The sequence below is a fragment of the Oxyura jamaicensis genome, chromosome 3, assembly GCF_011077185.1.
Source record: "Oxyura jamaicensis isolate SHBP4307 breed ruddy duck chromosome 3, BPBGC_Ojam_1.0, whole genome shotgun sequence".
NCBI classification, from domain to species: domain Eukaryota; kingdom Metazoa; phylum Chordata; class Aves; order Anseriformes; family Anatidae; genus Oxyura; species Oxyura jamaicensis.
The window spans coordinates 87340616-87365537 of NC_048895.1; the positions used below are offsets into that span (position 1 = coordinate 87340616).

General features: G+C 38.6%; 1 protein-coding gene across 38 annotated transcripts in view; it reads right to left on the minus strand.

Annotated features, from left to right (window-relative positions):
- The window catches only part of RIMS1 (regulating synaptic membrane exocytosis 1), a 333844-nt gene that overhangs the window by 201347 nt on the left and 107575 nt on the right, over nt 1-24922 (minus strand). For 37 of the 38 annotated variants that reach the window (XM_035322661.1, XM_035322703.1, XM_035322666.1 and 34 more), the window contains one exon: nt 66-279. In XM_035322661.1, coding sequence (XP_035178552.1) covers nt 66-279 — 214 coding nt within the window. Of the gene's footprint in view, nt 1-65; nt 283-1791; nt 1798-5501; nt 5509-11738; nt 11744-24922 lie in introns of those variants that run through there. The other variant, XM_035322670.1, reaches the window with a different exon arrangement.

Below are 24922 nucleotides of genomic sequence, written 5' to 3' on the forward strand. Positions count from 1 at the left end.
GAACAATCTGCAGTGTTACAATGTCAAGGAGGCTTTTTCTTAAGAGTACACATCAGAAGACTTACATTGTTTGATCGCAGGGAGACACGACCTCCACATCGAGCACAAAACTTGGTCCGGCAATAAGAGCATAAATGGCCACAACCATCTGCAAACTTTGTTTTATGACAGATTCCACATGTTGGAGCATCATCCTTGTGCTCTCCCTGGTAACGGCGGGCTTCTTCCCCTATCTTTCTTACTTGCTCTTTATAGCTTTCAAATTGTTGATGCAACCTCCTGCATAGATGAGAAAAAAGTTTATATAGCAATAATAGGAGGAAATAATACTACTGTGTATTTCTTTCTTTCAATTTTTAAACTAAACCTAATATTCTCAGCATGTTCACAGTAATAGTACACTTCATATCAAATACACACCACATTTGGAAGACTGTATAGAAGAATCTAGAGGAAAAAAATAACAGACGTATGTTAGGTTTACTTCAAAGCTCGTGAGGAAATAATTTCACTTGACCAGAAATTGATCCAAATATACAAAGACGGCAAAAAAAATCATAGCTTTAAATAGGAGTATCTACCATGTACAAAATAAAAACTAAAAGATAATTGCCTGAGCAACTTTGCATTGTTTTCTAATCAACATTATCCAGCAGGTGTAATCAAAGAGAAAATAAAATAAAATAAATAAAATAAAATAAAATAAAATAAAATAAAATAAAATAAAATAAAATAATAAAATAAAGGGACACTCAACCTTCAGTTACAGCGTTACACTTATGGTTTCAAAACACAGATTACTAACACATATAGCTTAAAAATTCCACTAAGTGTGCTACAATTACACTAGCACTAGGAAGGAGAACATGATTTTTTTTTTAAGTGTACTGGGTCTGGCTGGGATGTTAACTTTCCCTGCAGCAGCCCATACAGTGCTGCGCTCTGCACTTGTAGCTAGAACAGCAGTGGTATCACACCAGTGTTGTGTCTGCTGCTGAGAAGTGCTGGCACAGCATCAGGACTCTCTCTGACCCTCCTAGGGGGTGGGCAAAAAGTGAGAAAGAAACATCAGCAGGGCAGCTGACCTAAACCAACCAAAGGGATATTCCATACCATATGATGTCACACTCAGCAATAAAAGGTGGAAAAAGGAAGAAGAGGGGAGGGGTGGGCTCTCGTTGCGAAAACGTCTGTCCTCCTCCCGAACACTGGCTACGTGCGTTGAGGCCCTGCTTCAAGGACGTGGTCAAGCATCGCTCATTTGTGGGAAGTAGAGAGTAATTTCTTTCCTCTGCACTTCCACATAGCCTTTACTTGTTTTGTTTAGTTATTCCCTTTCCCCCTCCCTTTTCCCCTTTCCCTTTTTTCCCTTTAGTTGAATTGTTTAATTAATAATAATATTTCCTTAATTATATATATATATATATATATATATTTCCCCTTTTTAATTAAATCATCCTTATCTCAACCCGTGAGTTGTTCTTTCCTTTACTTCTTCCCCTCCTCATCTGAGGAGGGGGAGTGAGAGAGCGTTTGTGGTGTTCAACTGCCTAGCACGGTAAAACCACCACATTAAGTCAAATCCGTACATTAACAGAATGTAATATTCTCTCATTAGTGTTAATTACAGAGCTCTGCAAGAGTATCTAAGGTTTCCTGTCCCTCATTACAGAGATATCTTTCAACTTAACTATTGAAGTATTAACAAGTATAGAGATTTTTAAGATGAAGATGGGTTTTTAAAGGAGTAGCACTTCTCTTCCAGCTGCCCCAAGTAACAAGTTGTCTGACAGCATGCTCACCAACTGGCTAAATATCCTACTGCTCAGAAGACCCAACTTTTAAATCATAAAACCATTTAAATCATGAACTCAGGCAAGCAAATTTACTTCTCTATTCTTCACTTCCTTTTCTGTAAGTCAAAATAGTAATATAAAGTAATCAGTGGTTTTTTTTTCAGATCACTATGATGTGAAGACCTACATTAAAGCTACATAACATTACTGCTGAGGAAAACTTTTTCTCCTGGTGATTTCTATGAGACATTGATGGCAAAGATGAAGTTTCAGAGAGGAACCAGCCAAAGGCCTAAGCCCTTCCAGAAGGGGCAGTCCAACTCCTCTCCTACTCCTGGATGCACACTATTGATACTTCTTTGGACATTTACCAAGTCCTCCTCAATGAGATACTCCATAGACCTGAACCAACAGTAAATGAACTTTGGACAATGGCAAAAAAAAAAAAAAAAAAAAAAAAAAAAAAATTAATAATCATTATTTAGCTTGCTGAATCACCCCACTCTGAGCAGGCCACTGGGGACCTCAAAGGAAAAGAGGACATGGGCTCCTGAAGCCAGAAACAAGAAGGACTGCCCATTTTGTAGCAATGAGCTGTTATATCAACTCAAGTGCCATGTGAAACCTCATCCTGGAGTTTAATTAATCAAAGTATTACATTTCAGCTCAGTTAACTACCTTACTATTGACCAAATCACACAATTAAGACATTTTTCTGTAGGTGCACCAGGACAGCACTGCAACTCCTAAGCTTTATTTTAATTACTTTGAGCAAAGACCTTGAGCAGCTGAAGTGGGAGAGTACAATAGGGCACGCGTACAATTAAGTCTTTTCACTATGCTATATGGCATCTACAGACTCCTCCCCCACATTTTCAGGTGTTCCTTTAAATCTACATCTCCATGGATAACGTTAAAAAAAATCATGAACAACTACACAGATTAATAATAGAAACATGTAATCTTGAGTTTAATAAATGGTATGAGTAGGTGTATAGAGGTCTTGATGATAACTTTCCACCTGCTTTGAGCTACTTACACCCTTAATTAGCATAGAGACTGATGTCTCCATTTAACCAACGTAGTGAGAGAATTCTGTTTTACTGCAGGATTCTTTCATTTTTTTGGAGTGTGATGTTTTGACTTTTAAGAGATAAGAAATCAGTGTTGTTTACATAAAATACTGTTTTGTTGAAGTGGATATTTTTACTTCAGGATGATACTCAGTTAGAAAATAATTCTAAAAATATTTAAAATATTTAGATGATTCAACTTAACATTGGAAATCACAGTAAAATACACATTCAATTTGGACAGGAGTATCACTGCTCATACTAACTCTCACACTAAGAAATAATGACCTCATATGGGCACACTGCACAGATGCAGCAATAGTTAGAGGGAAAGCTAAGAATCCAAATATTTTATCCTCCCTCAGTACAAACATGATGCATTACACTTAATGCTTTATGCTAATGAAAAACTTGGCAGGAGTAGCAAAGGGAAATTTTGTTTTATTTTTATTTCTTACTAGCCTCCTTAAAAAACCTTTGCAGTGTTGAGTAAGATGAGGAAAGTGGGTCAACAGAATTAGGAAAAATACTGGAGAAACTGAATACTTTTCGCCACATTATTGGATTATACATGATTTAATTTATCTTACACAGCTGCTCACTTAGAATGCAAAAAAAAAAAAAAAAAAGAACGCACAACTGAAAACATTCAGGAATGAGTATAATAACCAGCTTAAGGAATAAATTTAAATAATGGGGAGGTCTGGAGGTAAATTTCTTATTATATAAAATATTTTATTAAAAACTGAAACCATGGAAACTAAATCCTGTTCTCCTCCACTATAGCAAGATTTAAAGCCCTAACTCTTCCTGAATGTGGAAAGGGAAGACAACAGAAAGCAGTGCACCTGTTCCTGCTCTTTTCCAGTTACAAAGCATTCGTCTGATTTTTTTTTTTTTTTTTTTTTTGATCTTGTATGAAGCTTAGAAATTGCATTAATAACTGCTACTCTCTTACTGGGGTTAGTGAATGAGCTATAAGGGAAGTTAAAGGAATTTTGTTCACCAAAATCTGTTATTTTCCAGTATTGTCACCTAACACACATTTTCACAGAGCATGAAGAATCTTACCCAGCTCATGGCAAGTCTTCATGGCAATTAGTTCTTTTCCAAGGTTTGAAACACCTTTTCCACCTTTTTGCAGGATGACAGAATGCCTTTCGATAACAGTGGCAACAAATCCCTCCTAACAGTTTTGCCATATACAAAAGATTTAAGTATTCTCTGGAGCAAGAACTAAAACACTGACGGATATTTTCCAAGGTTGCTCCTGAACTTCCAAGCTATAAGCCACATTATCATCATAGAATCATAGAAAAATTAAGGTTGGAAAAGACCTTCAGGATCATCTGGTCCAACTATTCTCCTACCAACAATGTCACCCACTAAACCATGTCCCCAAGCACCATGTCCAATCTTTCCTTGAACACCCCCAGGTATGGTGACTCTACCACTTCCCTGGACAACCTGTCCCAATGCCTGACCACTCTTTCTGAGAAGAAATGTGTCCTAATTGTTTTAATTGTTGAAGAGTACTGCTCTTTGTCCAATTCTTAGTTTTAATTGTTGAAAATTAGGGGCATGACGTTTCCATTTTTCCACTCACCATGGACATCGCCCAACTGCCAGGACTTTTTAGCTGTGATGGAGAGAGGCTTGGCAACTCCATCAGCCAGTTCCCTCAGGACCCTGGGATTCATGTCATCAGGTCCCACAGACTTGTACCTGTTTAGATTCATCAGGTGGTCTCGAATGTGCTCTTCACTTACAGTGGGTAGGACTTTGATCCCCCAGCCTCCATCTATGGGTTCAGGGAAATGAAAGATTTGGGAAGCCCGTCTACCTGTGCAGACGGAGACAAAGAAGTTGCTGAGTACCTCAGCCTTCTCCATGTCTGTCGTTGCCAATTACTCAGATATAGAAACTCACTCCTAATATAAGAAATTAGCCACCTATAATTGCTTACATGCTACTATTTTCACCCCTCGGTCTATTTTAACAAATGTTAAAGGTGCATGGTGGCCCTTGGGGACTCCTGCTGTCACCCCAACGCAGCAGCCCCCGAAGGAAGCTGAGTCCTCTCTTGTGCTCTTCCTCAAGGCTCTGTGCAGAGGGTCTGCCAACTCTCACAGAAGGGCTGGCGGATGGGAAAGAAGCACTCACACAATCCCTGAGAATCGGCAAGAGTTCTTTATTGCCGGGTGCTTGGTGGCTCCAAGCTAATGCTTGGGATGGAGCCTGAGTGACGATAAGTAGGGAGCTCGCCGGGTCCTGCTGCGAAGCTCTTGGTGTTCTCTGATGGCACAGAGCAAAGACCTGCCGGGGTAGTCCCAGCTCTGATGTGGCAGAGGTGGATCCACTTCCATGGGTTCCTCCGCCTCCTCTTGGGGACCCACCTCCATGGGCTCCACACTGTTAGGCAGGACAAAAAGCCAGTCCTTGCCTGGGACTGCCCACACGGTATGCCTTCCATCAGGAATATTTTCAGGCCAGGGTGGCGAACCAGGGGATCACCCAGTTCCATGTTTAGGCCCCATGCTGCTGTCCAGTTCATTTCCAGGCATGGAGTCAACACTGCCATCTGTTTTACGGCCAGGGCTGGGTCCCACGTGGCATTCTGGCTGATAGGCACGCCTCTGCTCCCCACGGCTGTCTGCCTCACGCTCCCACCTTCGCTCCACACCACCACTGCACCCCTGGTTAGTCCCAGGCCCCTGTCGCTGTATGTTTGAAGGGCCGGCCTGTTCCCCGCATCGCTGCGGTACCAATGATATCTCTGATAGGTGCCTGTGGGCCGGGCTCCAGATGTCCCTCAGGCACCGATGTCTTTTGTGCCGGAGGTGCTGTCCCTCTGCCCATTACACATCTTCCTCTCGTTAGCTGCCATCCTTGGTGCTTCCTCAGACCGCTTCACTGTCCTCACACCAAGGAGGGCTGCCGCTTGCCTTGCTCCTTCTCTAGCCTTCTTCCTGCCACGTACGCTAGCTCTCAGAGGACCGAGCAGCTGAGCAAGTGGTGGGCCAGCTGCAGGGGGCCTGTTTTATAGGGCCTGGGGCAAAGGTGGGGCAGCGGTGGCCACTGTGACCTCAGCAAGCCTCTGTGATGCCCAACATGAGTGGCCCAAAGACAGCTGTGCTGGGAGCAGCCTGGAAGATGCCCTCACGTGGAGGAAGGAGGGTTGGGGGGCTGAGGGCCCCTTTTTTGGGGCTGGCTCCCCCGGGCCATTTGGCTTTCCAGAGAGAAAGGCTGCCCCATGCAATCCTGCCTCAACCCATTTTTCTTCAGATCTCCAAGGGTTAGAATCTCTTGATAACAAAAGAAATTACATGTACTGGATTATTTCATGTATTGTTTACATGCATACATAATACTTAATGAGTTCACCATTACAATAAAACTATAATCAAACTGAAAAATAATACGGTTAATATTGTCCGAATAAATGATTTAGAAGGAGGTGTGCTGAATACGGACGGGATAGATAAGCTTCTACTGAAACAAATTAATGATCAGAATTTCTACTGACTAGAAACGTGATTCAGCCTTTTCATAATACCGAACACAACAGTGTGAATAGCCGATCCTCAGATCAGCTCTGACAAGAAGGACCTGGGGGTGCTGGTTGACAAGCAGCTCAACGTGAGCCAGCAATGTGCGCTTGCAGCCCAAAAAGCCAACCTGGCTTTTCCTGGGCTGCATCAAAAGCAGCGTGGCCAGCAAGGCAAGGGAGGTGATTCTCTGTTTTTGTGAGACCCCATCTGGAGTGCTGCATTCAGCTCTGGGGGCCCCAGAACAAGAAGGTCATGGACCTATTAGACCAAGTCCAGAGGAGGACCCCAAGAGCAACTAGACACAACTGGTTGTAAACTAGTTGTATTGTTTTGTGAATTAGCTTTCCAGATGCACACAATTCAGTGATTGATCATATAGAGTGCCAATACAGATGTTGAGGGTTAAACAGTCTCCAGTCTGCTGTACTGGACTACTTTTCATCATTTATTGAAGATTTAGGAATATATTGTGATTCCACATACCAGCCAGAAAGTCCTCTGAAGAAAGCAAAAAAATCAGTTTTTATAAATGAACTTAAAACTCAAAACATGTAAGTACCAGTTGCATTCATATAAACTGCACTGTACAATGTTTTCCTATTTATTTTAACCCCCATCATGTATTCATAGAATATCCACTTTGGAAGGGACCAACAGGGAGCATCCGAAATATGGGTATTTACAATTCCCATATTAAAAATTCCAAAAACTTTAAAGTTCAGTACTTTACAATTTTGTCTTGAATGAAAGCGAAACCAATGCCTACAGAAAATGTAATTTTCATTACTATACCACTAGAAAGTAGAGTAAGTCTGCATTTTCCACAGAAGGTGGAAACAGTTCACGCTGTAGGAGAAAATATTAACTTTACTAAAAGAACACAATTCACCAATGATGAGTGGGAATTTTAATGAAAATCATGTGGCTGTATGATAGATGTGACTGTTTCAAGAGCAAGTTATCTGTATTTAACAACTTTATTGTTGTCTTTGCTTAGTACTAGGAAGTTTTGTAATGTGTTTTGTTTCTTTTTCTTTTATTTTTTTTCTCAGATATACAGCATATTAGAGAGATAAAATAGAATTTGACCTGAACTACCACAACCAGTTAATACAATTGTGGTTAAGTTATGTGAATTGCAACAGATTGGTGGCATGGAGTTACTGATAACCTTTGAAATTATTAGCATGCTCTGGACTCATCATGTGATTACTCTCTGTTTCTGTATTCTTCATGTACCATGTAATGGAAACCACAAATCCAGAGCATTTCATATGTGATTTTCAAGCTTGTTGCTGTTGTATTTGTAAACAGTCACGTTAAGTTTAGTCCTGTCATTGTCTTCAGTTCACATAAACCATAACTAAAAAAAAAAAAAAAAAAAAAAAAAAACAGCAAAGAATGAAAACAATACATTTTGGGTTCAATTAGATGTAAAACAGGATAAATCTAAAACAAAAATCCAAACTACATTAGTGTCTTCCCTTACAATAAAGTTTTCATTTTAACTATCTTGGTTATAAAGAAGGAGTGATATTATCAAGGGAAAAAGAAAGATAAATTGACTGAACAGTCTTATAGCTTTAGTGACAATTCATTGTGTTTCCATTCTTTTCTGTATTTTCTGTTTTTATAAATTCACCTTTATTTTGATACTGAAGACCACCTGTAAAGACTTATCTTCCTTTCCTTGGAAGAATCTCCTATGCCAGAAGATGAGAGACAGAGGAAAAACTTAAGTCTATTAAACATTCCTTAATGTAGACATGCACCTAAAGGTTATGCTAGAGACTTCATAATAGCAGCTTAAGTAAAGACTGGGGGAACCCTTGAGGCAGGTTCAATTCCTTCAGACAGAAAGAACAATGAGGCTACAGTGCAAGAAGACTATGTCCATATATTCATACCATTTTTCATCATGCATCCCCAAATTTAGCTAGTTCTACTGCTAGGGTCAATGGTGTAGCCATAAAGGGGAGGTTTCATCTCCCACCTGGCCTACAAAGAAAAAAGGAAAAAACAAACAAAAAAAAATATTAGAACAAAAATAGTGGAAACCATCCCAGGACTTAACACTAATGATTGAGAACAAATATAAGTCAGTGTGAAGAAGTTTCACAAAAAATTTCCTTCAGAAGTGTGAGATACTGCAGGAGGTAGAAGATGGCTAGAGAGAGCAATGCACTGCAAATGAACTCTTCATACAGTTTTCATGCACGTCAGGACACAGGTTAACAATGAAATGTAATTCATTAAGTTTTTATACTGCCTTAAAAAAAAAAAAAAATCCAATCCGGTTGTGTTCTGTAACAGTTCTCTAACAAATACAGTTACATTCAGTATTTTTATAATGTTGATCAGGGAAAAAAAATCTACCAAATGTTTGTTCTTATTAAAAATTAATATTTATGTTTGAAATAGATATCTTCAACAAATTTCATTGAACAGGTATTTCACAACAGAAAAACAAATTCTTAACGGCAAAAAAATATCTTCCAATAATACTATTTTGTAAAAGCTTTTTGTTGGTGTTTTGTTTTTTTGTGGTGGTGACTTTAGCACAGAGTGCATAACTTTAACAACCATTCTTGGCTCAGTTTAGATGTCGTTTGACTTGAAACTGCAAATCTTTGATCTCACCCAAAAGGAAATTTATATATTTATCTGTTCCTTAAGATTTAGTCCTTTAATCCACAAAATCAACCAGCAGCTGTTGCATAAGTAAATACGATCTGTTAGATACGACATATGAACTCATTTGAAAAATAACCATCCCAGTTCAGATTTAAGAAAACATTAGAATTCTTCTAAGTTAAATAGAGATCAAAATTAATGTAATCTGTTTATTAATCTGATAATTTTATCAATATATCAATTAATATAAAATATATTAATAATGTTGCTGAACCAGATGTTCCTTCATTTTTGTTCTTTATCACCCTAGCATATTTCTTGCTTAAAAGGCATGCAGCATCTACCTTTTTTAACATCTTTTTGGCTCAATGTATTAAAACATATCACTCCAGGTGCCTCCAAGAGCACCTCATTTATGTGTGACACTTAATCCTTTCCTAGAAACAGGGAAGTGCCTCTGCCTTTGGAACTGTTCAGATCCCCAGCACCATCAGCTGATGGCCCAAGACTTCAGTACTGATTCAACTTTAATTAAGTAATAAACTTACTTACAAAGAAAGAAAGACTTCTCCACATATGGGATTAAAACCATTCTCTTCATGGAGAAACAATAGAAGAAGTGTCAACAAATGCAACAATACATTTGAGAGCATAGCACAAAGAGGTCAAGAAGCTTGAAGTTGACCTCACAACATATTTTGAGGTTTCCAATTTTTTTTATTATTATTTTTTTTCCTGCTCAGTCTGAGCAGATTTTCTAAAAATGCAAAATATTTGGGTCGTCTTTATGCACAGTTAAATTTAAATTATTTTTAAATGTAGTATGCAACCGTGTGTTCTACTTACTTTAAAATCCAGCAGATGGCACTAAAGATTGCGTTTTCAATCTCCCGTTTCAACTCAAATGATTGAATCTTGCAATCTTCTGATTTAACATTATAAAAATATCACGCCCTGCTGTGAGTTCTTGGTAGTCAGAAAATGTGTTGCCTTCTAGGTGACATAACCTTAAGAAACTGTAAGTGGCTATAGCATAAATGAAAAAAGATCTTAACAAAATGCTGTACTTTGCCCTGTTCACCCATGCATAACTCATAATCACACAGAGCATAGGCAACTTTTTTCATGAAATCAGTGAGACTTTTATTAAGTTCTGTTCTTAGCATTCTTTTTTACTGGAAAAAAAAAAAAAAAAAAAAAAAAACTAGTACAAGAATACAAATTCAGATTTGTTTCTAAACATTATCTTCAACTGTAGGAAATGCACAAAAGACTAATTCTTTATTAACATGCTAGCAGCGTAACTTTGACAAATTTACACCGAACACCAGAAGTTCTAGGACTTCTGGTTATTTAATATGCCTGTGAATGCAACTGCTAGATCTAAAAAACTTTAGGTGGCCACGCTGACGCTATGATCTGAAAACCATTGCTCAGCAGCTCCAGAAACCCTGGAAACACCTAGGTCTCCCTGGGTGCCTTGCTGTTCTGCCGGTGCTGCAGGTCTCATCTGTGATGCCCGTCTCATGCAGATGTTCCTAGAGAGAGCAGCAAGGCATCTAGCTTTTCCCTTAATCCCCACTAGCATCTTAACTAGGAAAAGCTGACAGCCTGTGATGGCTTTAGGGAATACACAATTTAAACAACAAAGTCAAGGCAGGCAACCTTAGCAAGATACTATGGATTGTTTCATCTAAATCAAAGGAAATGGGGAATTTCGGGTGAATCTAGCACATGCTGACTAGAAGAACAGCTAAAGTCCTGTGAAGAAGTCTAGATATATCTGCCGGTTATATCATCTATCATCACGTCATAAATCTGTTACTACAATTTATAACCTTACATTCTCTGCACAAGTAGGACAAATTGAGGTTAAACAGGAAATAACTCTAACTTCCAACTCCTCAGTGCATGACATAGCAAAATTAATGTGTTAGCATATATGAAATTCAGGAGGTTTTGCAAGTTTGAGGTGTGCTGCTTTTTAGCATGGATGATACAGTACCTCTTTTGGTCGCTCTGTGAAGATCAAATAACTGTTGAATGTATTCATATTGCAAAATACTGTTCTTGTAAGTGACTTTGGATGTTATGTCAATATTCCTTACTATTGTTATTGTTGGACTCTTTTATTCAGTGCAAACTGCCATTTTAAGAGCAGAATATACTATTTGTCTATAAAATACACTCGTCAAAGGCAAGCAACACATGGATGGACTTACGTAAATTGTGAAACAGGTAAGAACCTGATCAATCAGCTAATCTTTTGAGCAAAAAAGGCCTTATTTCTGTAAAAGTAATGTAAGTATTACCTGCTACTTCTAGCCACTTTGCTTTAACCTACCGTCAGACTCCACTTTTCTGCAACTTTACTTACCACCTATCTGTCCCTTCCCTGTTCACATTTCCTGTAGGTCTTTCCCTCCTACAAGTCCTTCTCAAATATTTTATATCACATTAATTATTATATACCACATATAGTATGTTATATATCCTATGACATGAACAATTGTTTTCCTCAAAATCTCAGATTTTACCCAGCCTGAAAGTTTCGTCATTCTCCTCTGCCCATTCAACACACAATTATAGTTCAACTCAATTCTTCTTTCAACTTGGTCTTCACCTTTCACCCATGATGTTTTTCATCTCACCAGCAATCACCTGAATCCTGTTGGGCATCAGACCTTTCTCCTCCACATCCTGAGATCTCATCTTTTCCGTTTTATTGGTGCAAACACAAGTTTGGCTGTTCTTGTAACTCACAGTCTGCTTCTCTACCTCATACTTCTCTTGTTCAGTCCAAACCAAAGATTTTGGCATAGATTTCTGATTTCCATCATGTGTGACCTGTAAATCAAACTCCACTAACTGAAATAGAGATCACCATATACCCCCATTAAAACTTCACTACCACCTATATTCTGCCTGCCACTCAGGACCACAAACTCCTGTGTTATACTGGACTCAGGGCTATGTAGACCTTCACCTCAAAATCCTATACAAGCCTTGGAGATTCATTTTGAAAATTAAAATTAAAAAAATGTTGATGTAATTTAATCTCTGTCCAGATTAAATATTCAGCCATCATCAGTTTATCCATCAGTTCTTTTTCTCACCAGTTCAAGCCTGTCCTGCTGACAGTCTGATCAGAATCCTGCAACAAATATAATTTAATTTCACCTGTCTCTTTGTATTCCTCCAATGAACCCTCTTTTGTGTTGTACAAAATATAAATGGCTTGTCTTCACCTTCAAAGACTTTCACAGTCTATTTCTGCCTTACCTATCATTTTTCATCCAGTGCTGAGAACTCAGCTGACACTTCCTCCTGGGTAAACTTTCAAGCTAGAATCTTTGTTGGTTTTCCCCTTGTTGCCCCTAATGTATCATCAAAACCACCCCATCATCCTCTTCAAACTCTTCTTTACCATGATGTTTACAAAGATTTAAAAAAAAAAAAAAAACAAAAAAAAAAAAGAAAAAAAAAAAAGAAAAAAAAAAGAGGTTACTGGTATGTTAAACCTTTTACTTACCAGGCGAGACAATATTTTGTGTTATTTTATTATCTGCCTAATACTTACAATGCAGGCTGCCCCCATGTCAAAGACTGTTTTTTTCTTTTTTATGTCTGTAAAAAACCTCACTCAGAAGAGTTATAGTCCATGACAAGCACTTCCAGGCAATATCATACTACGAATCTCCCAACATTATTAAGAAATTCATGAAGTTACTTTTTGTATTTCTTTTTCACCATTTTGTGATCTTAGTTATATAGTTTTTGGTTTCTAAGCCTTCAGGCGATATGTTAATACTTTCCTCACGTCCATGAGGAACAAAATGCTTTTAATGAATGATGATATTTTCCTATATGCACGAGATCCTAGGAACCAGGAGCAGTTTAACCATAAAGCGTTTCATTATGACATTCTGGACAAAGTTCAAACCTGGCCAAGATGAAGGCTTCACTTAAAGAACTCACACAGGAGTTCAGACCTGGCCACCATAGCTGGAATTAAAAGCTGGTCACATCTAACAAATACTTACGCCCTCTACACAAGTTATATTAGATCTTAATTCCAGTTCCTTCATATAATCTCTTCCATGTCTGTAATGAATGGCAGCGTCATAACACGACCATAAAGGCTAAGACAAAAACGTCTTAGCAAGTCCCCATCACGTCAGAGCGGAGGCACCCTGGCATAGCGGCGTGGGCTGCTGCTGCCTAGACAGAACAGGAGGCTTTATTCACTAGTGCCTCTTCACCAGCAGTAACTTCACACAGGGAATTCAAACTAAAATTTTACCAAGTGCAGGTTTTTGACAAGTGTATAAAGAGCTCATTAAATAATGTGTATACAATTTAATTTTACAGCTTCCTGGAATTTCCTAATGTAACTTATGAAAACTTTATTTTCATATACTCCTATTTGTTTTCAAAAATAATCTCAGCCCACAAGCAGACTTCCTTCTTACACAACTGAAGATCTGTGAGTCAGAAATGTGCAATATCTACAACAAGGAATTTGCATTCCAGCTTCCCACAGTTCCTCCCAAATGACCGTTACCCTTTCTGAGGTATACGAGGGAAAGCAGCTAACTAAGCAAATACCGCCCAACAGTACTAAAAAAGATATTGTTGAGGAGTTCAGAAAGAAACTGGATATGTCTTGTATTAAAAAGCACTTACACGCTGAGATATATTTAGTATGGAAGAAAGCAATGCCTTCTGTTGAAAAAATAGTTAATGATTATCCCTTCTTTGTTTAAAAACATGAATTCTTACATCTCATGGCTGTTGCGCAAAATAATCTAAATCAACTGTTTTTTTAATGACATCTGTATGTTTTATGCTGAGACTTCATAAAAATCTGAAAACCAATACCATGCTAAAAAGATGTTCAATTCTCCTTACGTGGCCATTTCCACCAACTGAAATAAAGGTACAGCTCCTAGTACAGCTGTATTGTAACCGTGCAGAAAAGCTTCTCTTTCCAAAGTTGAAGTTAGTGTTTCAGCAGCATGAGGACATTTTTGGGGAGAGAAAACTGTTAAGTTTCAACAGTGAAGAATGATTTGAATGTGACTGTTCTAACAGGCCAGAACCATGAAGCATGACAGAGAGGAGACTTTCAACCCTGTGTGGCCTTCTCCAAACTGCATCTTTGGATCTACAGCCCTTGCACTTTTGGGAACTTTTCTGCCCCTTCCTCAGCCTTTGGAAGGAGGTATAAGCCCTTCCATCTGATTGCTGTTATGTGCTGGGATCTGGAAACACACTCCCTTAGTGCAGGGCATGAGCCTTACTCTTGACGTCCCAGCAGATACACAAAAGCCAGGACAAAGGCTTCTAGGTCTTTCCTCTAGCACACACATGGCAAGGGCAATACAATTCATGGACACCGGAAAAACAGATGAAGGATATGATCCATTCCTGTGAGGTGGCAATGGTAATTGCATCAGGGTGGAAGAGGCTTCAAACAACTTTATCCGGTCAGATAAAGAGAATGAGAGCCTTGTCAGAAGAGGCCAAAGCAGCAGAAGTGCACTATTTTAGATTGACCATTAAACAAGGTTTCTTGTAAAGCTCCTCAAACCCTTTGTGATCTAAGTACAAGCCAAAGAGTTAGTATTAATGTCTTCAAAAATGTTGATCAGTTAAAAGAACATAAATATGATGGTGAGCTGGAAATGGTGGCAAGGAGCTACCCACTCTCATGTCTCCCACAGACAGGAAAAGGATATAGTTTCACCAATTTAACAATTTCTTAATATTATCCTAGCAAAATGTGTATTTGTATGGACCATGAATTATTACATTGCCCAAATTCAGTGACACAAGGTGAAGTTACCTCGCTTAATATAATATGAACTCTGATCAGTTTAGTGAGTTTTCACCTTGTTTTACACCAACATAATATTCATAAACATTTCTAACTAAGCTCTCTGGAAATAGCACATTTTAAACACTGCAAGCAACAACCATAGTTCTCAATGCTCATATCTGAACATCAAATTCAGCACAACTTTATTTGGTGAAAACAAGGAAATGACAAGTCATGGTACAACACACATTGTCTTTGGTCTCCTGAAGCAGAGTCCACCATGCCTCTACAAAGCAGACTGCTTCTGTGCCCTAGGGCTTATTCAGTGCTGCACTGCAGAAAACATGCTGTATTTGCTAAATGTTCAGCCCTTCTCCTTCTTTTCCAATCCTTTTCTAACCATAGTGTCTGCCCTTCCAGCAATTATTTGAACTTCCCCTACTCATTATCGGTCCCATGGGTTAGGTTCCTCTCTCATCTCACTATTGCCAACTTCCCAGGTGAGATTACTTGGGTGCCCTAACACAGTCAATTCAGCATTTAGCTAGAACATCACATAACAGATATGAAAAGGTACATGCAATGGTATCATGCAGAGAGGAGACACTTTTCTGTTCACTTGCCTTTTACTTTTACTCTTCCCTGGGCAGCCCCAGTAGGCCACTGTTGGTTCTCCACCCACAATATGGCCAAAGGAAGGGGGATGGAGCTAAATGCACAAAACACGCTCTATGTGGTGGAGCTAAAAAACACCATGAAACTGTGAAAACAATCACAGGAGTCAAGGAAATAGAAAAAAAAAGGGGAGGGGGAGGGGAAAGGGGAAGAGATAGAAGAAAAAAAGGTCAATTGCATCTGCAAGTTTTCAAGTAATGTTCATACATATTTGCTTCCAAAAAACAAGCCCAAAGTAAGTTGGACTGAAGGTAAACCTAAAAAGGACTGATGGAAAGTTCCTTAAAGTAAGTTTCATCAGGATGCAGAGAAAAATTATTGTCTTCCCCAGGCATATCAACAGCTCTGGATTTTCTCATGGCAACACAAAACGACACTGTTCATAAAGAAAGTGTGCTTCAACATGCCTGAGAATCAAGAGCATTGATTAGATGATGTGGTGACAACAACCTATAATACAGAGAATGAGTACAAAATCACTCAATGGGGAAAAAAATGGATGTAAATACCAGCAGAATATGACTAGTTTAAAATCAGGTATAAAAACTACTACCTAAGCCTTGGTGGGTTTTAGCTTTATTCCTTATTATTGTTCTGCCAGCTAATAAGCAGGAAGTTCCACCTCTACTTTTATAAAAGGCCATAAAAAGTGGAGTATTTCAGGTACTGGATCATGTTTTCCCTTATGAACTAAGCAATGACTTCATTTTCCTTGTTCACATCTTATTCAGCACAATGCTCTCTTCCACAAGTAGTAAAAAAGACATGCGAAACACTTCTCCTGAATATGCTGACGTGTGTCAGCATGATGGCATAACACTGCCATAATGCCATTCCTTCACGGAAAGCAGCACACGGTGGTATTTTGAGCAGTAGTCTCCAGGCCCCACAGGAAATTTCTCCAGTAAAATAATGTATTATGAAGTGGCTCAGCCACTTAAAATACATTAAGTCAGTGAGTAAAGAACAATTTGATTTATTTTCTCTTCAAAAACACTGGCTTCATTTTATTATAGAATACAAATATCATTTATTTAAGCTAAACTTCACCAAAATCACATTTTTGTGAACGAACAAAACCTAATCTCTTTTCAGAGCGAAGCAAAGGAGAAGTCAGAAATAAAGAAATGGCCTTCTCTTCAATTTATTTATTTTATTCATTGAATCACACAATGTGCTAATGGCCATGTTTTGTTTTGTTTTGTTTTGTTTTCCTAAGAATGGTCATCACACTGTAACCAACCAGACATAACATGGAGAATAACTGAAAATAATGTAAAACAAAGTGCAAAAAGCCTGAAGGAGATCGGTAGGCAGATTTTACAATTAAAAAGCTACAGAATTAAAGGATTAGAAAAGGGGAAAAAATGAAATCTTTAGAACACTTTTCAAAAGTAAGGTTCATATTTGCACCTACGCAAAATCACAGATATGCTTAACAGTATTTAGCTCTTACTCCAAACTACTAACAAAGCACTGTATAAGAAACAGAATATAACTCATTTATCCAATTGAACAACATTAATCAGTAGCATCCCTAGGTTCAGCTGGATGAAGCACATAACACAGGCAGAATTTGTCCTGGTCAGCCAGGCTACCTGCAGCAAAGATAATCCAGCTCCACACAGCAGAACAAACCCACATCAGCTAGGACCATCTGAACATCAGCTCCCATTTATAGTCAGCTGGTCCCATATGGACTTGCCCTTTCCAGCTGTTAAGTCAGTTCAGAAAACCACATCCACAGAAGTACCCAGGAAAACCAACAGAAGATGGCCACAGAAATACACAGCTTCATTACAGGTACACGAAAGTGAATCACTGCTCTACATCCCCATCAAGAAGCCACGGGAAATGGAGATTTACGCACCCCTGTGCTAAAATTTAAGCTTATGAACACTTGGCAACTCAAGATTTTTGCATCTTAAAATGCAACCCTCCTCTGAATGAAAAATTCATCATGCCTAATACTTCAAATCCTCCACCTTTAATTCAGTGATGCAATCATTTTCATACTATCTGTTCCCCCGTTCCCAAAATTTAATTATATCATGACAGTAGGCGATTTTTTGGGTGTCAGTATCATGAGAGATTTAAATACTGGGTTAAAATGGCATCAGCTGTCACTAATGCCAACACTTGCAAATCATAATGGATTTTATCCATCAAATCAGTTTCAAAAATAGTTACCAAGTGCAACCCTCATGGAGATGCAATTGGCAACTAGGGTAAGAATAGACCCTGCTACGCCTTGAGAATATTGTTTTTGTTACAATCACACAGTGGGAAAAGATGCTTAAAGACATTACAGTCTGTTGCTAACAGTGTAATGCACACAAAGAAAATAAATAAAAATAAAAAATCCTGAAAGCTGCAGTATATCATTTCAGTCAGCTGGCACCTGGTACAAAGTTTGGAAAGTTGAGAGGTGTGGGTACTGGTTCAACATAACAGGAAATTACTTCGGAGCGATGCTTATTGAAACAGCTTTCTGAAACAGTCTTTCTCACACATACATTTGAAAAAAAAAAAAAAATCTGAATATTTTTGGCATCCAATGTGTTAAACAGATGATAGGTATCAGATGGCATTACGGGGTGAGCAGCAAAAATATGACAAAGCACAGTGGTCTGTAAACAGAGCAAAGCTACTGAAAATCTAACTACCATATGGTGGTAACAAACAGGACACGTGCAAAACAGGAAAAGATCTCGCAGTGAGGGGTGTGAAAGAAGCCAGCAAGATGCAGAACAAAAAAAAAAAAAAAATGACAATAGGACTGCAAGCACAACAGTGATAACATTTCAAATTAATTATATTCAACTGAGTCCCAGTGTGTACAGTATGTCTTCTGCCTAAAAATAATTCAAACAGCCTCGCTGAGAGCATCTCTAATTTATCATCATGTTCAGCTTCTTTTATAATATCCATATTACAAGGAACAAAAAAGGCTCACACATCTATTTTAAATATACCATCAATGTGCTTGAACACAAGATAATGATTAAGCTTGTCTCCAGCATTATTTAATTCTCTTCATTCTTCAAGATGCCAAAGTAAACACAAATGAAAAGCATATGGCATTTTAGTGAATTAGAAAATTAGAAAAGGAGAACATTACTGGTTTTATTTTATGCTTTAAGCATGGCACATAGTAAAATTAAAATTTTCGAAGCTTTTTATATTTGTAATTTATTTTACTTCCTATCTCTAATATACTCTTTACTGAAGTTAAATATTCTTCTCAAGAATTCTATTGGAGACAGAAAACTCATAGCATGCTCTTTCTACATTTTTACTACCTATTTTTCCCAAAAATATCACTGTTTATAACTGTTTTAAGAAAATTGTCTTAAGCTTCAAGATACTGTCAGTGGAAAAATGGAGCCTCTAATGTGGCAAGCATCCTTGCCTCTTGATGTTCACTGATAATACACAAGCTAAGAATTAAATCAGTGTTAACAAAGGATTTTTCTTACAAAACTCTTATCTAATGAAATTGTTGAGTGAAATGCATGAGTCCCAAATTAGTATAAACTATTATTCTTTTGATCTAAACCTCCACAAGGACTATAAAAAAACATGACATCCAATTTGAGGTCCTCCCCTCTTTCTTTCCTGTTATCTATCAACACTTTGACTAATTCCCAAGTTTTCATAGAATCACAGAATGGTTTGTGTTGGAAGGGACCTTAAAGACTATACAGTTCCAAACTCCCTGCCATGGGAGGGAAACCTTCCACTAGACCAGGCTGCCCAAAGCCCCACCCAGCCTGGCCTTGAACACCTCCAGGGATGGGGCATCCACAGCTTCTCTGGGTAATCTGTTCAAGTGCCCCACCACCCTCAGAGTAAATAATTTCTTCCTTATATCTAATCTAAACCTACCTTTTTTTAGTTTAAAACCATTACTCCCTGTCCTATCACTACACTCCCTGACAAAGTGTCCCTCCCCAGCTTTCTTTTAGGTACTGGAAGGCCACTATAAGGTCTCCCCTGAGCCTTCTCTTCTCCAGGCTGAACAACCCCAACTCCCCCAGCCTGTCTTCGTAAGAGAGGTGCTCCAGCCCCTTGATCATCTCCATGGCCCTCCTCTGGTCTCGTTCGAAACTTCCATACCCATCCTGACCTGGGGGCACAAGAGCTGAATGCAGCACTCCTGGTGGGGTCTCACAAGAGCAGAGCAGAAGGGGAAAATCACCTCCCTTGAAGCTGGCCTCACTTCTTCTTATGCAGATCAGGGCATGGTTGGCTTTCTGGACTGCAAGTACACATTGCTAGCTCATGCTGAGCTTCTGATCAACCAATACCCCCAGGTCCTTCTCCTCCTCAGGGCTGCTTTCAATCCATTCTCCACCCAGCCTGTATTTGTGCTTGGAATTGCCCTGACCCAGATGCTGAACCTTGCCCTTGGCCTTGTTGAACCTCATGAGCTACACACAGGCCCACCTCTCAAGCCTGTCCAGGTCCCTCTGGATTGCATCCCTTCCCTCCAGTGCATCGACCGCTCCACACAGCTTGGTGTCATCGGCAGTCTTGCTGGGAGTGCACTCCACCCCGCTGTCCATGTCACCAACAAAGATGTTAAACAGCACCTGATTTCTGCCTGAACTCCATTTATATGTGAAGTCTTCCCAAAGGACAGTCTCAAACGCAAATTTAGTGCACACAGTTCAATACTGCTAATTTATTGAGAGATGCATGTTTTCTGTAACAACACATACTGGAAAATTGTACTGTGGAAAAAACATCTAAAGGACACCAGGAGAAAGGCTTCATTAACCAAGTGCTCATTAATCACATTCAGCAAAACCACTAGCATTTGCTTCTCAGTAGTCATACTAGTCATAGGTATGATTTTAAGAGAAGGAGAGCTTCTGCCAACCCATTTGCCATTTAAATCCCGACAGAAAAACCCTAGGGCTCATTTTAAACCAATAATATCTTAAATAACAGGAATGAGTGTCCTTTGGGAAACACTGCACAAAGCCTACTAAGCTGTTTTATGATTCTGCGTGCTACTCTGAAATACTCATAAATTAGGCAGAGAGGCATTTTTCCAAATGTTTTCCTTGGTAAATGTTGTTGTGCTATTCTGCAGTGCTTCTCCCATCAGCACAGTAAGCAACGTGCACTCACAGAGCTTCAGGCTCCATGATTCAAGTGCCGCAGGAGCCCACAGGTTGGTGAGTAGTCAAAGACAACAAAGTTAACCCTCAAGAAAATTTGGTCCAAACCCTGGTGGCTCTGTCTGTAGAAAAAGCACTGATAATTTTTCAAGTGACCAAGTCAGCATCGGTTTCAGAATACTTGGATCTAACCCCAGCATTAATGCCCTGAACCAGCACTAGCAGAAGGGGGTATTATTTCATAGTTGCTTCCCCTTGGCTAACCTTTTAGATAGCCAAAAGCTGTAAGGCCTTAGTACCCACCACAGAGCAATATTTTCTTAACCTAAGAACAAATTTCCCATTGGTGGTAGATGTAAAGGAAGAATATCATTCTTCTACATTGGGATTTCTTCAATTCAACAATGTTTAGGGACATGGTTTAATGGGTAACATCAGTGGTAGGGGGACAGTTGGACCAGATGATCTTCGAGGTCTTTTCCAACCTTAATAATTCTGTGATTCGAAGAACGTTGCTTGAGCCACCAGCCTCTGCTAACCTAAACGGTGTTCTTGAGTTTTTGATGATCACTGGCTTTTCTTTCTGCCACATTCACAAATATTTCACAACATGAAACATGCATAGAATGGGACCACTACTTTGTAAACTTGTTCTGCGCCATGGTTTTTAAATGGCACTCACTCCCTTTACTTGGGGTACATGATATAAAATCCAGAGCTCTGTGTCTACAATGCATAAGTGGCATTTTTATCCAGCATGTTGTACAATGTTCTCTATAAGCTTCACTCTTTGTCATTTTCTTCAGCTTTTACAAATACCTAGAGCGAGAGCTTTCCAAACAGAGAATGAAGATTTCTTACCAGCTCTCTAGGAAAACACAGGTGGAACAACTAAAAATTTCTCCCCATTAAGTATAACTCAAACAGCACTGGTGCATTTCTGAAATAGAACAGAAAATCTGGAGGTTTCGTGAAAATTTCTGGAGCTGGTCAATAGTATAAATATTGAGTTTTTTTCTATGTTTCAAAGAAAATCACTTAACAAGCCATCTGTGCATTGCACCACGCCTTGGTCTAGAGCCAGAGTAGCAAAGAGGTGACCTGGGCCCAGAATACTGACATCATCTAGCCATGTTATTGACGTGGCCTTAAATCTGTGAGCTTCCCAAAAAGTAGGAAGCTCAGCATGATCTGCCACACAAATATGTCATGTTGAGCAATGGATCATAAAAGGTCTAGCATGCTTTATGAAAGGTAATACTTCTCCTACCTGAAAACAGACAAGCAATAAGTATCTCTGTGAGGCAGCAACCCTCATCTCTTCTTTTCTTCTTCATCTCAATGAATTGCCAAGATTATCCAGATAATATTCTGTCATGTACAGTATTATGTGGATATTCCAAGAATAGGAGAGAGAACACATCCTGCTAGGACTGCACTAGTGTGAAACACTCTCTTATACTTTAGGAGGATTTGATTTAGGTTATGGCACACTGAAGGGCAGACAGGGGTGTTTCTTTTCTTCTGTGTTGATGACTGAGACATAGGAGACTTTTTTTTTTTTTTTTTTTTTTTGGTAGTAAATTATCTGCCTGTGCTCATTGCTGCTCCTTCTGCAATTTATTTATGTCACAAGTCATTAGAAGACCAAAATATACGTGAAGAAGATCAGAAGGGAGCAGAGTGTTAGGAACTTAAACATTACCCCAGATAAGACTTTTTGAACAGTAATCCACCAGATATCCAATTTTATACCCTTCTGTTAGGTGAAGTCACCTGGGGGATAATTTGGTGTTTGATATGGATTCTTCAGTCAAACCATTAAACGTTCACTGCTTGGAGGCTAGAAAGGTTACTATTTTAGCCTGGAGGAGTCTGGAAGCATGGTTTTTTTACACTCTCTATCAGTAGCCTGTTGATTACTAGGGAGTTATGATTGGTAGTACGTAATGTACATTTGAATAGCGAGAAACAGTCGACTGGTTGCAACCATTATATTGGAAATATTATCAGCATATACACTGAAATATATTAAAGCAGTAAGTCTAGGTAAGCCATCTTTACCACATCATAAAGCATATCAATTAGTTCCTTTAGTAAACCTTCTCCTGACTTAGGAAATACGACATGAGCCCATTACACCCTTGCAACAAGCTGACAAAAAAAAAAAAAAAAAAAAAAAAAAGGGGGGGGGGGGGGAAAAAAGACCTTAATTCTAAGTTTACTGAACAGGTTTGAAAATGGCCCCAAACTCTCCTGTTCCCCCTTGGGGGAAAAAGAAAAGCAACACAAAACAATATGTAAGTCCTGGAATTCAAGTCGTATGCAACGTTGCGTTCACAGTCTCTGAAGCTGTATAATGCATTATAATGCATTAACTTTAAGATAAGAAGCAAGTCTTGCTCTCAGAATACTGAGGGAGGATGAGCACCTCCTAGGTGAATCACCCTCGCCATTAAAAATGTATGCCTTACTTCCAAGGACAGTCATTTCAGCTCCCATCCCTCAGTGCTTGTTCTGCCTTTCACCACTAGATTAAAAAGCTTTTAGTGGTAGATACTGCATGTCTATGGAAGTGTTTATATTTTATAATCAAGTCACCTCCTGATCTCCTTTGTGATAAACTAAACAGATTGAGATCTCTAAATCCGCCACTGAGAAGTATTTTCTCCAGCACCTTGAACATTATTGTAGCTCTTAACTGAACCTTTCGTGACCTTTCAGCAAGCTTTAAAAACATAATGCCCTAAAAATTGGATCATTCCTTCATCCATTTTCCAAATGCTGTATTACAAACACCTAGGATGAACACCAGAATCAATGACCCAACAGTCTCTTGGGTGATCTGAGTGTCGCTTTTGAATGGTAGCAATACCTCAGAAGTCATATAAATTTACAGGTATATATAATAATACTCCTAATACTCAAAATTTAATAGAGAAGAAGAAAGAAAATGCAAAAGAAAAAAAGGGGAAAAAGGAAAAGAACACATCACTTCACCGGAGACTTCTACATCCACGTCTTTTAGTCTTCTTTTGCCCATGTAACTAAGGCCTACTTATTTTCAAATACTTAACCAAAGCCAGAGTTAATTCAAGTTTTCTTTGGTTAATATAAAAGCGGGAAACAACTTCTTTGTCCTCACAGGATGCAAAAACATTTCCTCCCCCCTCCTTTTTTTTTTTCCTGTGTACAAACAGAATTACTTAGCTAATGTTCTCACCTTTTGTACATAGTAGCAATGCTAGTATGTCCATCTGAAATTGGGTCCATATCTTCCTTAGGGTACTAATGTCTAAAATACATTTCCCAAACAACCTCTTAGTACCAGCAGTTCTGGATTTTATCTTCATTTCTTTAGCATATCCTACTAATTCTCTGCACTTCATAGCTTGTAATTCCAAACAGTTTCTATCTGTGTTTATTGTGAATAAAGACTGATGAGGAAAGGCAACTGGAGCTGTACCATAATATGCTACTCCGGTAGATTATCTATGTAAAATATCTCCTTCCCTGGAACATATTCCATCTTAAACTTGACAGGATACTGTTGAATGTAAGCAAATGAAAATTTCCAAGTATTACATTAGTGTTTGAATCTCTAAGAAATACTAAAAATAATGACCTATTTTCATTTTTGTAGCTTCTACACAGAATCACTTGAAATCTTTCCTGAAGCTCTTCTTCATTAAGTATATTTGAAAGTTATAGAAGTGCAAAAATGAACTTGCATTTTTATGACAGCTAGGATTTGCAGATGAAGAGTCCCATGTGAGTATTGAAAATTACTCAAAATGAAAAATGGCAATCAATTTCTTAAGAAAAAAAAAAAAACTGAATATTTTTCCCTTGAATATTTGCACTACTGAAAACTTCTCAAATTCACAGAAAACTGTTCCTTGTTTTGAAGTCAGCTGCACCTCTTCAAGGGAAAAGGCTCTCACTGTTCTAACATAATGCCATTTTCTCCACCCTTTCCATCAAAAACTCCTGCTAACATGAATTGTAGAATTCTGAAAACTTACATCAAACAAACAAAAAAGAATTAATTGCAGCAAAATGCTTCCGAGTGTTGTATCCTTATTTTCTTTTACTGATGTCCCTTAGCTAAATTCCGAAGTCTTCAATCAGGGGAAATTCCTAAGAAACAATTTCTTCACTCTATTTCCTATTTTTAGCTTTCAGATGTTGGCAGGTAGCAAAGTTGATTGCTTGCAAATACTGAATTAAAGTAGAGCTCCTT